Source organism: Sapajus apella, unplaced genomic scaffold, assembly GCF_009761245.1.
Source record: "Sapajus apella isolate SASKATOON/1434 unplaced genomic scaffold, GSC_monkey_1.0 scaffold26, whole genome shotgun sequence".
Taxonomy (NCBI): Eukaryota; Metazoa; Chordata; class Mammalia; order Primates; family Cebidae; genus Sapajus; species Sapajus apella.
The window spans coordinates 18,515,272-18,530,042 of NW_022436966.1; the positions used below are offsets into that span (position 1 = coordinate 18,515,272).

Consider the following 14,771-nt stretch of genomic DNA (forward strand, 5'->3'; position numbering starts at 1 on the left):
GCCCCTGGGGATGGTCTGTGTTTCTAGATTACCCCAGGAACCATCTTTTTAACAATGCCTAGAGCAGAACCTGAGACACCAGACGCTGGTTTTCGCTCAGCCAAGTCTCCCTCATAGCTGCCTTGCGATCGAATCTGCGGGCGAGCTGTTCCAGTTTCTCCTGTCTTATGAGCTCATTCCGCAAAGCCAGTTCTCTTTCATGTTCCGCTTTTTCCAGTCTTTCCCAGGCCTACAAAAATGAAAATACACACACATAAACACAGTTTCCTGCAGTGTTCAAGGAAACTTCCGTGACTATAGCCAACAGCTAGTATTGCTCAAAAAGACCTGAGAACTTGAATGGGAAATCCCATTCCCACCTTCACTGGCTCTCAAGCTTTGAGGGGAAAAAAAGGGATTTTTCTCTCACTGTATCCTCAAGGAAACACTCTTCTGTCATCTAAATCTAAAAATTCTGTGTTGTATTTGGAAAACAAAACTATAGATATAAAGCAATATAAGTCAATTATAAATCTTTTACTTTAAGAGGAAATAAATTATCTTAAACAGCTTTGATCATATGAAAAAGATAAATGACTTTTCTAAGAAATCATACGAATCTCATTCATTCCACCCTGAGCCACATTTTAAAAATTTACAAAAGGCCGGGCGCGGTGGCTCAAGCCTGTAATCCCAGCACTTTGGGAGGCCAAGGCGGGTGGATCACGAGGTCAAGAGATCAAGACCATCCTGGTCACCATGGTGAAAACCCCATCTCTACTAAAACCACAAAAAATCAGCTGGGCATGGTGGTGCGTGCCTGTAATCCCAGCTACTCAGGAGGCTGAGGCAGGAGAATTGCCTGAACCCAGGAGGCACAGGTTGCGGTGAGCCGAGATCACGCCATTGCACTCCAGCCTCCGTCTCAAAAAAAAAAAAAAAAAAATTTACACATCTGAATATTTCTTTCAAAATCCTGACCTATTGTCCACATGAAATTCATTCCTGTGAAATATCTTTCTTCACATAAAAAAAATAAGATCCAAACATTCCACTCAAAGGAATCTAAGTGGGGCCAGGTGCAGAGGCTCACGCCTGTAATTCCAGCACTTTGAAAGCAGAGGTGGGAGGACTGTTTGAAGCCAGCAGTTCAAGACTAGCCTGGGCCATACAGTGAGACCTTGGCTCCATTTTTTAAAAAAAATTATTTTTAATGAGCAGAAAAAAGGAATGCAGGTGTGTACAAGTGACCAGAGTTCTAGATTTCTCAAATTTCTTTCTAGTTGGAAATAATGCCTGCTGCGAATTTCTATAACCGCAGGCATAATAGGCACGATGTTGAAAACTGTTTGACAGCTTCTCTAATGGAAGAAGCCAATATCCGAAACCCCACAACCTCTCAGATTCCAAACACATTAAATAAGGCTTCAATTTCTTCTTTCTGTAATTTAAAGATGTTTGAAACGATTGTCTCAGATGAGGGGTAAAAGTAATATGTATCTGAGTAACACGGTGACTGGCCTGCACCAAAGCTGGTTTGATAAAATCTAACATTGCTCCCCGGAAGCCTCCTGCAGCCTACCCCAGCACCACTGCTTGCTTGATCCTTTGTCACACCTGAGCGCCAGCTGCCAACTGTTAATTCAGCAGATGGAGACAGCCCCTTCCATTCTCTTGTCCTCTTAGCAGTTGAGACCTAGTGATAGGACCCGAAGCCTCCAGGAGGTCAGGGCCCATGTTAAGTATGGATCCACTTTACCTTGTTGATGTCAGAGATGAGCTTCCCCTCCCGGGGCATGTAGACCTTCTGGTTGTTGGCCCTCATCTTGCTCTGAATGGTGAAGAGCAGCACTTCCAAGTTCCCCTTCTCAGTAAATCTAAACACAGGGGAAAACATTCATTTGTTACTGGAGAAAAAAAAAGATTCACACAGTCATGCATTTAAAAAACCATTTAACTGTGGTCTGACTTATGTGAAACACATGTCAAAGAAACAGCAGTAGGCCACTTATTGGCGATTACAAACCTTGAAAAGTACCAAACTGGAATTTTTTTGTGGTTATTTGTTGTTACTAAACTTATATTTATGACGGTGTCAAGGGCATGCAATACTCTTTCGTATTCACTTCAATCAAGGTTTAAACCCTAAATCCTGGACAATGGATTTCATTCATTCATTTATTCAGTGCAGTTGAATGCATTCAACATGGATTATTTCAAATGTCTGCCTAATGTAATTTTCAGTGGGTTTTAGAGACCTTACCAAGGTATATGCAACTGAGTTTTCAGAAAAGAAAAAATGACTTTGGAACTATGGTAAGCAATAGATAAGGTCTACATTCCTTATTTAACAATTATGAACCTAAAAAAATACGAAAAATCAAACTTTTTTGGGGGGTTGCAAAACTTGATCTGAATTGTTATGAAATTATTTATTGTCTTTCTTTATCTAATAATAATGTGAATATTTACACATCCTGCTATAGATAATTATTGGGCTTATGGATTACTACCTTAGTCCCATCTGGGGTCTTGTAATATACAACATATGAGCTACGCTGTTTTTCTAAAATCCAAAAATTATGAATCCTGAAACATACTAGGCACAATGGTATTGGATAAGGGGATGGAGACTTGTACCATTTCTTAGAATTCTCATATATCCTGTAGATCAGTGGCACATTTCTACTGGGAAGGGCTCAGAGAGGGCATGATCTGTCATAAATCTCAGCAACACAGAATCAGATGAAAAGGAGTAGGACATGCCACTGGTGAGAGGCATTCAGTTAAGAGATGAGATTACAGAAGTCAGAACACAGGGGTCTGTTGGCTATAGTGATGTGTCTTTCCATATTAATGGTCACACACTACAATTTGCATCTTACTTGGGTGGTTTCTCCACAGTGCGATAAGTGTTGAAAGCCTGAAGTTGCTGTTGAACCCCAACCAGTGAATTGGCAAATTTGCGATTGTTCAGAATGATGATGGTTTGTTCAATCCATTCCAGAAGGTCAGAGGCAAGTGATTCATACTTTTCAATCATTTTTTCTGTTTCAATAGCATTGTCAAGGACCTGTAAACAAGTGATAGAGAAATTGAAAAGATCATGTTACCCCATGAGTTAAATATAATTGCAATCCTCCACGAGCCCAAGGACACAAAACAATTGGCTTTGAAAAAGATCTGCAGCCTCCGAAACAGTTCGGCTGTACTTGGGCACAAGCATTTTAACTCAAGGAACCATTTGCTAAGAGGCACGCAGACTATTATTTGTGAGCAATGACAGCTTAACTGTAATTGGTTCTGCAACTTCCCAACCCCCAAGCAATGAGATTCTGAATGATTTCTGTAGCCCAACATCTGAAATCCCTAGAAAAACAAAAAGGGCTCTATATAGCTTGGTCCTTTCCCATAAATGCCCATTATCGACTCCACTGCATTGAGACGACAAAGTCATCTGGTCTGAGGTGTTTTGAAAACATGGTAGGTGAACATCAGCCAAACAAACAGCAGAAAGCATGATACTGGGGACTTTTCAACTGTGGTAAGCAGGATGTCACACCCAAGACATTAGCTAACTCAATCAGATTTCCAATACCCAATTTCCTGGAAAGGTTGAGGAGAAGAACGTTTCTGGGTTTGAGATAGCCCTCAGATCCTTTCCTAAATATGGTGGTCATCTCTCTCACCTCGTTACCTACCCTTCAGGATGAAGAGGCTTCTGCCAACTTCCCTACCATCTGGAAAGTCCACTACAAATTGCTATTGGCAAACTTTATGAGTGGATGGGAGAATGAGGGCTCAATAAACCCTAATTATGTCTCACAACTCACAAAAATAGCATGAGCTCACCTTTCCAATTCGTTTTCCTTCAACAGCCAAAGCCTTCATCTTAGAGAAGTAATGGTAATAAGTCACCACGTAAGTGATTATGGACTTCTCATCAGGGTGGTCCACGCTGATGTCTGCAACCCAGAGAAGACTCTGTTCAGTGTGCTGCATGCTACTGTGCCCCGCCCAGGCAGCAGGAACAAACTGCTGGTCAATACGAGCAGTGCAGTGTCTTCATGTTTGTACTTAAGCGTTCTGCCATCAGTGCATTATTTACAAGGATAATAACCTTGTAAATAACAAGATGAAACCATCTCACTGATTCCTTTATTATGTGAATATTCATGAAATGCCTTCTACAGACACACATGTTCTTCTTCTTGCCTCACCACCACACTGGGTTTGCTCTGCTTGAGTCCTCATTTCTACCTACAGGACCAGCACCATCCCCCTGTCACTCAGTCTTTGGATATCTTTATCTCCTTGTTACCAGTATTCAGCAACTCAGAGTCTGAGTTGGGATGACCCTTATTTATGGAATCCTTATTGTCATTCATGGTTCACACCCATATCCTGTCACATAACCAGACCTGAAATAATGGCTCCCTCCACTAGCTTTCCCTAATACTCAACTTCCTTCACATAGTGCACCCAGATTGATCTTCCAGAAGCGCAGCTGTGAATACAGTTGCTCCTAGCTCAAAATTACTCAGTCTGAAGAATGAAATATAGGCGTTTCAGTCCCCTACAATCTGGCTATAACCTTCCTTATCTTTTTTCCATCAATTTCTCAAATACTCACCAGGCTTCTTTCAAGTGTCAAGCATCATTTGAGACACTTCTAAATTCTATAGCCTATTACCTCTCAGGCTCTGTATCCCTTATTTTAAAAAAATTTTTGAAACAGGGTCACACTGTCACCCAAGCCAGAATGCAGTGACATGATTATAGCTTAATGCAGCCTCAAACTCTAGGGCTCAAGCAACCCTCCCACCTCAGCCTCCTAAGTAGCTGAAATCACAGGTGCAAGCCACTGCATCTAGCACTATATTTCTGAATCAAACTTGACCATTCATGATTCCCTATACACACCACATAGATTTCAATATGCCTTCCTTTACTCACGACTTTGCTTTGTCTGAAATAACTTTCGTGACCCCACAATTTTCTTGCTATCCTTCAAGGTCCATTTCAAAAATTACCACCCAACACAACCATTTATGATCCCTAGAGCTGAAATTATGGTCTCCCTCCTCTATTCCCTTAGGGCTTTGTATGGACACACAGTCCACTTTTTGGCAGGTTATGATTTTTTATGCATGTTTTGTTTGCCTTACAAAACTCAGTCCCCAAGGGTAGAAGCCTGTGCTGGGAAGCCCCTATGCCACTCTACCTCCCACCTTCCCACTGTGTGGTCCAGCACAAAGTAGGTGGTCAATAAATAGGTATTGAGAGAAGGAACAAACAACTTAAAATGGCAAGTCTTTGAAGTTTGGCAATATTGAGAAAAGCACTCAACTTGGGCTAGGTTGCGAAGAGAACACACAGGACAGCTCTTAACAAATATTATCAGACTCTTTGTCAATACACATTCATAGACACACCTCCATTCCTATTGCCACCCCTGACAGCCTTGCATGGAGCAAGACTGTTTCTCTTAAACAGAACATTAGGACACAAGGCTGGCACACTCCCTGCCCAGGGTCACTAAGGCAGCCAGTGGTGGTAAGGGCCAGAATCATAGCTACTGTTCCCTACCCCAGGGCTCCTGCGTCTGCTCAACCCATCAAAGTGTGCACAAAGGGAAAGTGAATTGGAGGGCAGCCAGAAAAAAATGCCAGTGTAGGCATCCAATTTAATCAACACAAAATGTCAACGTAACTCAAAGAAGTGAGCAAACAAAACTTTTTATTTAAGTTGTCTACAAGTATATTTTACCTGATGCCTTTTGGGGCACTCGACAACTAATAATCAAGATCAAACTCACAGGACAAAAGTGACATCAGCTGCCTTTTTTAGCTCCTTGTCTTGTGATCTGGGAAACATCAATCCCCCTTTTCAGACTGGGCAGTGATTAGAAAGATTAACTAATGAGCAAGTTATTAAAAAATGTTGTCACTGTGATAGGAAAAAAAGGTTCTTTATTAAAGCACAAAGAAGTACGGCTAAGGAAAAATTCCTTCCCATAGTAAGGTAGGGGTTAAGCACAAAGATTTATCAAAACCCAAGGAATTTTAGTTTTCTGTTTATATTGAGAAATCATTTAATGGGTTAGCACAAAGATAACTTTCTCTCAGCTTCCTGTAGCCAACATATCAGTAAATCTGAAGCATTGGAAAATCGCAAGAAGCCTGCATGGCAGCCTCATGACCTTGATCTACCCTTGGGGAGGTAAACTTCCTGTTCTATATTGATAAGAACTTTAAACTTTCACTCACATACACACGATTTTTTCCTCTCTAATATTTGTTCACAGCCGAGAGGATCTATAAATCTCTAGCACTACAAACAAATCCTGATATTTTAAAGGCTTCTCAAAATTAGAAAAAGTTCCTAAGAGAGCTCACAATGAAATGAACCCAGAATTAGAATTTCGTTAAGCAAGGGAGCTACAACCTGGGGACTGCTCCACACAAGTCAGCTCCAAGCTACACAGGGACCCAGAGAGTAAAGAAGGATTAGTTCCATGCAGAACATGGGATGTGGTCAGCCTCCAAGCAGTCAGCTGTAAGACTGCTGCTCCTTCCACCCTGACACTCCCCTTTCCCAAATGCACCTTCCTCGTTTAAACTCTTACTTGCTCATAAGCAAAGCACAGCCTAGTAATAAGGCCCCCTGCCTTCAGTCTTCACCCAACCCCATCCAATTTGCTTGCCACCTTCAGATAAATGTCAGTCAACAAGCGTTCACTGAGAGCCTATGCCAGATTTTCTACTTTTCTACTTTGAGCACAGCTGCTAAGAACCTTCAATAACTCACTGCCTGTTGCTCATCCACTAATAGCAGGGAATAGTGGTATTCCCTACTATTATCCTAAACACCATTCCCAACAAATTATTAGTCCTTCAAGCACGCCTTCCTCTTTCCTGGTTCCGCACCTTTGCTCATGCTAGTCCCTCTGCCCACACATGGTCCCTTCAGACTCTGTTTAAATCGTATTCATCTTTCAAGGCCTTTTTGAGTGTCATCCTTTCCACAAATCCTCAAAAAACTCCCATAACCAAAATTAAGCTCTTCCTTTGATAATTCCCAAAGCATGTTGTACAAATGAAACATACTGAGACAAAACAGATTTTACATTAACACCTGGATGCTACAGATGCTAACAATCCCACCTGTTACCCCGAGTCCCTACCTTCGGGATCCAACAGTTTAGTGAGGCCAAGGTGCTGCTCTGCCAGATTAAATGCATTCTGCAGGTTGTAGTGTGCGTTGGATTTCTTTAGTTTGTCAAAATCTATCAGGTCAGGCCTGTGCAGAACAACAGTGGAACACAAAAAAATCATGGCTTGAAAAAAAATATGACCATTGAAACATGATTGTTAGTCCAAAAAGGTTAAAATCACCACTTAGTGGAGTAAAACTTTAAAAATACACTATTACGGAATCATCAAACAATGGAACCTGATTTTTGAATAAACACTTCAAAGTTTACTAAGAAAAAAAAAGATTAAGGGTGAACCTGTTTTGTTTATTTTGTTTGGAAGAATTTAGATAGTCTCCCACATTTTCTTCACATGGAAGGTAGGAATTTCCATCATGGTGCAATAGCTAAGGCAATGGATGGGAATTCAAAGTCACCCAAACCTGCTATGGAAGGACAGCAACATTTTATCCCACAATTGCTAGCATGATATGTATGGACTTACCGGTGTTTGTGTATCAGTGCATTGAAGGCCATGCCGTCCCTCCAGCTAGTGGTGAAATTGTGAATGTTGACATTGGGGTACCTGCCAAGGACAAAGCACAAGGGAAAAGCAACACAATTACCACAAGGAGGTTTATACTTTTGCCAAATGCTATGTTAATAAAAAGTCTGTAAGCATTGCAAAACCTAAAGCAGTGAATATCAATACGAACAATCAAGTCAGAACAAATATCCTGCCAACTCTAACTTGCCATAAAATAAAAATAAAACATGTATCCGTGTGGCTTTTCTTGCTTGGTAATTCAATCTCACAAAAGATGTGAACTGTGTCCTAGATTTAAAATACTACTCTTACTTAGGAAAAAGTGACCACAACCTAGACACCTCTGACGACTCTACTTCTAATGGCTTTATACTCCACCTACAAAGACACCAGGACCTGCAGTCCCTTGTCACACGTTACTTTGGAATAAGAAGAGGTGGCACTATCTGTTTATGTGACACTCAGCTTTATTTCTTCCATATGCCACTTAATTGGATGAAATTTGTAAAAAGTAGTACCTCCATGAAAAATTTATGTTTGAAACTTACCCATAATGAATCAGCTATTCTATGCCATACTGACTATTAATAACTTTATGTTAGTGGCTGATTAAAGGTTCATACCTGACTTGACCCTTTTATTAGGCCAGAGCTCTTTACAGACATGATGACTTTTCAGCTAGCTCTCAGAATGGATGGAGTTCTGATTTTCATGTTCATTAGAATTACATCTATACCTAAAGTAGTTCTAACAGTAAATCTAATTAACCTAAAATTAGGTCTCAGTAAGCACCTATTACCTTAAACCAATTTGCTAAGAACTCGAAGGCTTAGTATCAGTTGAGTCCTAACATTAGTAAGCGAGAAAAAAGATGCAGTTTTCTAAAAACAGCTTCACTGAAATTTCAATGAAAAAAACAAAAGAAACGAAAACTGACAGGTAAAAGATTATGCTAATGTTTACTGTGCAAAGAAAGCTCCCCAAAACCGAAATTAAAGGGTGAAGAAAACTGAGAACTGTATTCTTAAAATATCATGGGTATGATTCCTAAACATGCTTCCAGGGTTTTAAAATTCAAAATATAATGTTCTCTGGAGATTTCTTAATAAAGAGAAGGAAACTGATTATGAAGACATGACACGTCTAAAATATAAATCAGAACTCCTTCCATTCTGAGAGCTAACTGAAAAGTCATCGTATCAAGTGCTTACAAGTTAACAAGACTTCTCAATGGAAGCAGTGGAAAAGATACCTGTCAACACCTTCTAAGTGATGACTGCAGTGGAACTCAGTCCTGGAAGAAGCAGCCTCAATACCCTCTGCGTTCACACTCACCCAGCTGTCTTCATCTGGCACCACAACAGCAATGCATCCTTGGCAGATTTCTTCTCTTTGTTGTCTTCAGTTTCCACACTGATATCCTGGATCTAAGATTTACAAAGAAATATTAGACAAATAGATGGGTCAGCTGCCTCACAGAAACACTGAAGAACAGGTCTGCATATACATAAAGAATAAACTGTAGCTCAAAGCCTCACCCTGAAGACAATCTACCCTATCAATGAAAACTGCTTCCTGAAGTCCAGGGCTCACTTCAGAAACAGAACCAGAACTAGGTTTTCTACTTCACACAGACAGAAGACTGAAGGGATTTCCCAGCACCTATGAGAAGTCATTTCTATCCCTGAGACAGCCCATCTTTCCAGTTCGAAGCACAGCGGTTCATACGGTGCATATGGAATCTCATCAGACCCTCAAAAAAGGCTGAGTTCGGTTTTTCATAAGTAAACATTTTTCATACGATTGGCAACTTTCATTGATGAGGGCACTATGTGCACCATTTCCAAACTATCAGAGCAAGTGTGTGCTTAAACACTGTGCTTCCGTGGTGTGCATTCACAAGCTGCTCAGAGGCAGCATATATGCAACATTATACACAAAGCCTGGTCAGCTGGCACCAAAGTCAGACTGCCTGGATGTGAACCCAGGCCCTATCACCTACCATATGCCCTTGGGCAAGTTCACCAGCTTCCCCATCTGAGGAAGGGAAATAATGACAGTGGCTAATCTCATAGCACTGTTACGCACTTAAATGATATAATGAAGTACTGAGCTCATAATAAGGGTCCGTGAATGTTAGTTCTTAGAGTAGGTGCCAACTGCCAACTATGTGATTTTAGACAAATGCTCCCAGTATACTTTTGTTTATTATATGAAAGTGTCCTCTTGTATATAAAATGTGGAATGGAATCAGGAGTGGAAGTGCTGGCCAGGAGTCCATCCATCACCTCCAGCCGTAGTGATTTTAAGCTTCTCTGCTCTGCCACACTCCCCACAACCCTTCACTCCATTCAATCTACAAACACATCCCAGAATTTTTTTGAAAGAGAGAATGAAGACAAAATATATAAATACAAGATTAAAGTCAGAAACTTTCAACTATGAAAAGCGCCTGCGAATTGAGACAACTACATTTAAAAAAAATTCTAATTTTAATTGTGGTAAGAAGGTGAAACCTGCGCTTACATAAACCCCAGTCTCTAATATTAGGATCATTAGCTCAAGTGCAGAAAGGGAATGTGGAAGAACAACCCTCACTCAAGGGACGAGAGATAGGCTCACCAGGAAGGTCAGGCTGCAACTTTACAAAGTAAACCATTGGCTTTCTTATGCTTCTGGGTGAAGAAGGGTATCTGTTTCCAGATTTGCCCATATAGAAACAAAGCCTACCCTTCTGAAATGAAGACAGCTCCCTATTTAAACTAGGTAAACTTAGAGACTTCCACTCCAGTTTCTTACCAACTTTAATTTTTTTTTTTTTTTTTCTTAATTTGAGACAGAATCTCTGTAGCCTAGGCTAGAGTGTAGTGGTGCAATCTCGGCTCACTGCAACTTCTGCCTCCCAAGTTCAAGCAATTCTCCTGCCTCAGCTTCCCAAGTAACTGGGATTACAGGTGTGCGCCAGCACGCCTGGCTAATTTTTGTGTTTTTAGTACAGACAGGGTTTTGTCATGTTGGCCAGGTTGGTTTTGAACTCCTGACCTGAAGTGATTCAGATGCCTTGGCCTCCCAAAGTGCTAGGATTACAGGCATGTGCCACCACACCCAGCCCTTTTACTCTCTTTTAAAGGGGTAGCATCATAAAATCTGTGTCTTCATCAGTATTTAATGGACACCTCTATGCACATACAGGGCAGGTCATATCCTGGCAGCAGTGAGAGAATATGCGCGCACACACACACACACGGAACTTGTAAAACCATATATTTAGGAGCTAGGGGGAAGGAGAGATCCTTGCAGATACACAGGAAAGCTTCACTGAGGAGTTGGGCCTTGGCTGATTCATAATCATATTATTTTCGTAGAATAGGTAATGATTTAATAAAGCTGCTGGAGAAAGCTGAGTCATGCCAGACACCAACACTTCAGGCCATACAGTAACATTAGCAGCCTATGCCCTCAACAGAAAGGGAGAAAATACACATCAGCATTTATAAGTTGAAGTATATGAACAGCGAGCTGGCAGGAAGTGAATTAGTCAATGACTCAATGCAATTCACACTGAGAATCCTGAAAAGGGCTGTGTGTGCCAGCTCCCTGACCTGGGCGCTCACCCGCTGTCAAGACAGCCCACAGTCAGGATGCCCTTCCGCACCCTGATTAATGCAGGCCAAAGGTAACAGAAGTACAACATTTTACTGCATAAAACTGGGCTGAAGCTTGAGGAGTGTCCTGCTAATAATTTCACCTCTGCTGGCATAACACACAAGGGAAGTAATTAGTGGATTCAATGGCTACTCCATTTTCATATCATTCAGGAACTAAATGACAGAAATATAAGAGATCTGTTTGGGGGAAAAAAATGTCCTTGATTGCTGTAATTAACTCCTTTAATGAGGCTGTACCATCCTCAAGAGTGGCTCTCTACTCAGACCTACTTAATTAGAATTACTGGGGCTGGGCCCTGGGAATCTGAATTATTAAGAGCCCTTCCCAATGGCATCAGATGATCAGCCAGCTTGGGAACTAGCCAGGTAGGAAGCTGTTTCTTCCTGTAACTCGTTCTAGTCCCTTACCCCTTTCTCCCACGTATATATTCACAACACTACCTGAAGCGCAATCCTAGGGCAAGTGAGAAGGAAGAGGAATTGGTGACAGGCTGATTTCCGAGTTTCAATAAGAAAACAAAGCCAGTTATAATTTGATTTTCCATTTTTCCTTTTTGTGTGAGGTTTTTGTTTACCCCGAAAAATCAAGCAGATCTTTATTAAAGGGCAGAACAGGAAGGAATGGCAAAAGAACATAGTGACTGAGGAGACAGGACTGTTAAAATATTTGTCTGCAGAGAAATCTGACACTATGGTACAAAATTGTTCCTGCCTTTCCAATTTTAATTGGAATGCATGAGCACGAAGCATGTGCCTGGAGAAAGAGCCAGTAATCAGGCCAGTGGTGCTGCACAATACCAAAAGGCTGAGTGCTCTCTCTTAAGGGGTCAGAGGCATCCAATGTAGCCCTGGCTGGCTGTGTCATCAAGGGCAAGGTTTCAAATTCTCTGGGTCCCTGATTTCTTCATAAAGTAAGAGAAGTGAACAAAATGACCTTGAAATTATCTTCTGGCTTAAAATACTTCTATACTCAGAGCCTTCCCCCTCAAGTATAACAAAAACTCATAAAATCATCATCAATTCAAAGAAACTTAAGAGTTCTGCGTTTTCCTCCTGCAAACCTCTTCCTCACATCCAAAGAGAATGAGAAGGTGAAAATGGAGCCCACACACATGCCATAACCCTCAATGGCTTCTCCTAAAAATACTGTGTAACACATATCACAGGTTAGTGAAGCTGAGGCAGTCTAGTGCTAATAACCTAGCATCAGCCACATTCTTATACTTTTGCTCCTGAAAGCCAAGCAGCAGAGACCAGACATTTAAAGCAGGTGCCAGCAAAATGGTGGGCTGGGATGCAGCCTAGAAGTCCCTGGGCCACTGAGACCATCAGGGGCTAGTAAAATGGCAGGAGGATGTAGTAGCTTCCACATGCCTATGGGGCAGCATTCAATTCTGAGGGGTGGATATGACACACCTGACTCTGAGACATGCTTTCAATCTGGTCTTCCTGGTCCCTCTGAGGTGGGGAGGCCAGCTCTACAAGGATGCTCATACCTGAGAGGTCGGCCTAATTTCTAAGCATCACTGGGCAGAGACCCTTACCTGGAAGCGCAGGATGATGGTCCAGATGAGGCCAAGGGTCAGCCGGTGGTTTCCATCCACGATGTCGTGGGACCCCATGTTCTCGAGATGGACTCTCTGCTCCTTCAGGAACTGAAGGGCCTTGTCCACATTCTCTAGGCAGTGGATGCGCATTCGTCCCTTGGTGGGTTTAGGCTACAAACAGGAAAGCAGAGGTGGAGACATATCACTCAACAGAATAGAGATGAGCCTGGTCACACGTGCCATTCATACAGTACTCTCCCGCATGGACCAGAACATTAACAAATATGTATATTCATTAAGTCCAAAGATGGTATTTACCTGACGGCCACAGAAGAAAAGTTTACTTAAGGGGATGGTATCTGATTCCTCTTTAGAGATTAATTGTGGAGCTATATTTTATACATGAACATTTGTTTAGGGAAGTTCAGGGAAGAGAGAATCCAATTCTTATGGGGAATTTCAGTGCTACTGCTACCATCCATACAATTTTTTGCAGCTGTATGACAAACACCTGTGAGGATTTTCTGTTTACTTGACATGTAAAACTAGGTTTGCCATCTGTTGGCAACCCTTAAGGTTAGCTCAAAATGAAAACAGGGAACATAGCCATCAAGCCAAAGGAATTTCCAAGTGGTGGTTGTGTGCAGAAGGATGGGGTGAAGCTCAAGTAAAAAGGTGTAACTTACTGAAAAGAGGAGGAAAAGGGAAAAACAAAACGAGTGTAGTCCAATTTAAACACCCCAAATGTTTATTCCTTTTATCCAATTATAACAAAATATAAAAGAGGCTCTTGGAAGGTGAACATTTAAAATAAAGCAAAAAACAGAGAGAGTATACAATGGATATGTGTATATGTACATCCACTATAAAGTACACTACTATAAAAGTATACATACATCTAATATAAAAGTATATACACATCTACAAAAATATACTAGATACAAACACACACACGCACACACACACAGTTGACCCTTGAACAACATGGGCCTACAATGTGCAAGTACACTTACACATGGATTTTTTTCAATAAATATACTGGAAAATTTTTTAGAGATCTGTGACAAATTGAAAAAACGATGAATGGCATAGCCTAGAAATATCGAAAAAATTAAGAAAATGGTATGTCGTGAGTGCATAAAATATATGTAGATGTTTATCATTTACTACCATAAAATATATACAAACCTATCATAAAGTTACAATTATCAAAACAAACAAAGACTGTAATGGCACCATTTGTGCAGTGTTAAATATCCGTATATACTGTACTACTGTAATCATTTCAGAGCCATCTCTAATTCCTATGGCGATGAGCTCAAGTATTCTGAGTGCCCACTTAAAATGCCTGCAACACTAATCATCTCCACATGGTATGTCTAATAAATTGGGTATCATTGTAAAAAGTGATCTCTCACAGTTCTTGTGTATTTTTCAGTGTCTAGTGCAATACTGTAAACCTCGAGTAATATAATGAAACCTAAAAAAAGTACTACTAGTGATGCTGGACCTACTCCCAAGAAGCAGAGAAAAGTCATGACATTACAAGAAAAGGCTGAACTGCTTGCTATGTATTGTAGACTGAAGTCTACAGTTGTGGTAGCCCACCACTGGAAGACTAAAAAACGAAAAGGAAATTTGTGAAGCCATCCCTGAAGCTACATCGGCAGGTGCAAAGACCTTGCACTTTTTGTGAAATATCTTTTCATCCCACATTGAAAATGCAGCTTTCGCTGGGTGCGGCAGCTCATGCCTATAATCCTAGCACTTTGGGAGGCTAAGGCGGGCAGATCTGCTTGTGCCCAGGAGTTCTGAGAACAGCCTGAGCAACAAGG

At 41.1% G+C, this 14,771-nt stretch overlaps 1 protein-coding gene across 8 annotated transcripts in view; it reads right to left on the reverse strand.

Moving 5' to 3' along the window:
* SPTBN1 (spectrin beta, non-erythrocytic 1) overlaps positions 1–14,771 on the reverse strand; it is a 214,328-nt gene that overhangs the window by 45,546 nt on the left and 154,011 nt on the right. For all 8 annotated transcript variants that reach the window (XM_032292124.1, XM_032292128.1, XM_032292123.1 and 5 more), the window contains 8 exons: positions 12,934–13,107; positions 9,057–9,148; positions 7,680–7,760; positions 7,166–7,281; positions 3,832–3,944; positions 2,865–3,052; positions 1,739–1,856; positions 71–229 (listed from right to left, as the gene is read on the reverse strand). In XM_032292124.1, the coding sequence (XP_032148015.1) occupies positions 71–229; positions 1,739–1,856; positions 2,865–3,052; positions 3,832–3,944; positions 7,166–7,281; positions 7,680–7,760; positions 9,057–9,148; positions 12,934–13,107 (1,041 nt within the window). The remainder of the gene's footprint in view (positions 1–70; positions 230–1,738; positions 1,857–2,864; positions 3,053–3,831; positions 3,945–7,165; positions 7,282–7,679; positions 7,761–9,056; positions 9,149–12,933; positions 13,108–14,771) is intronic.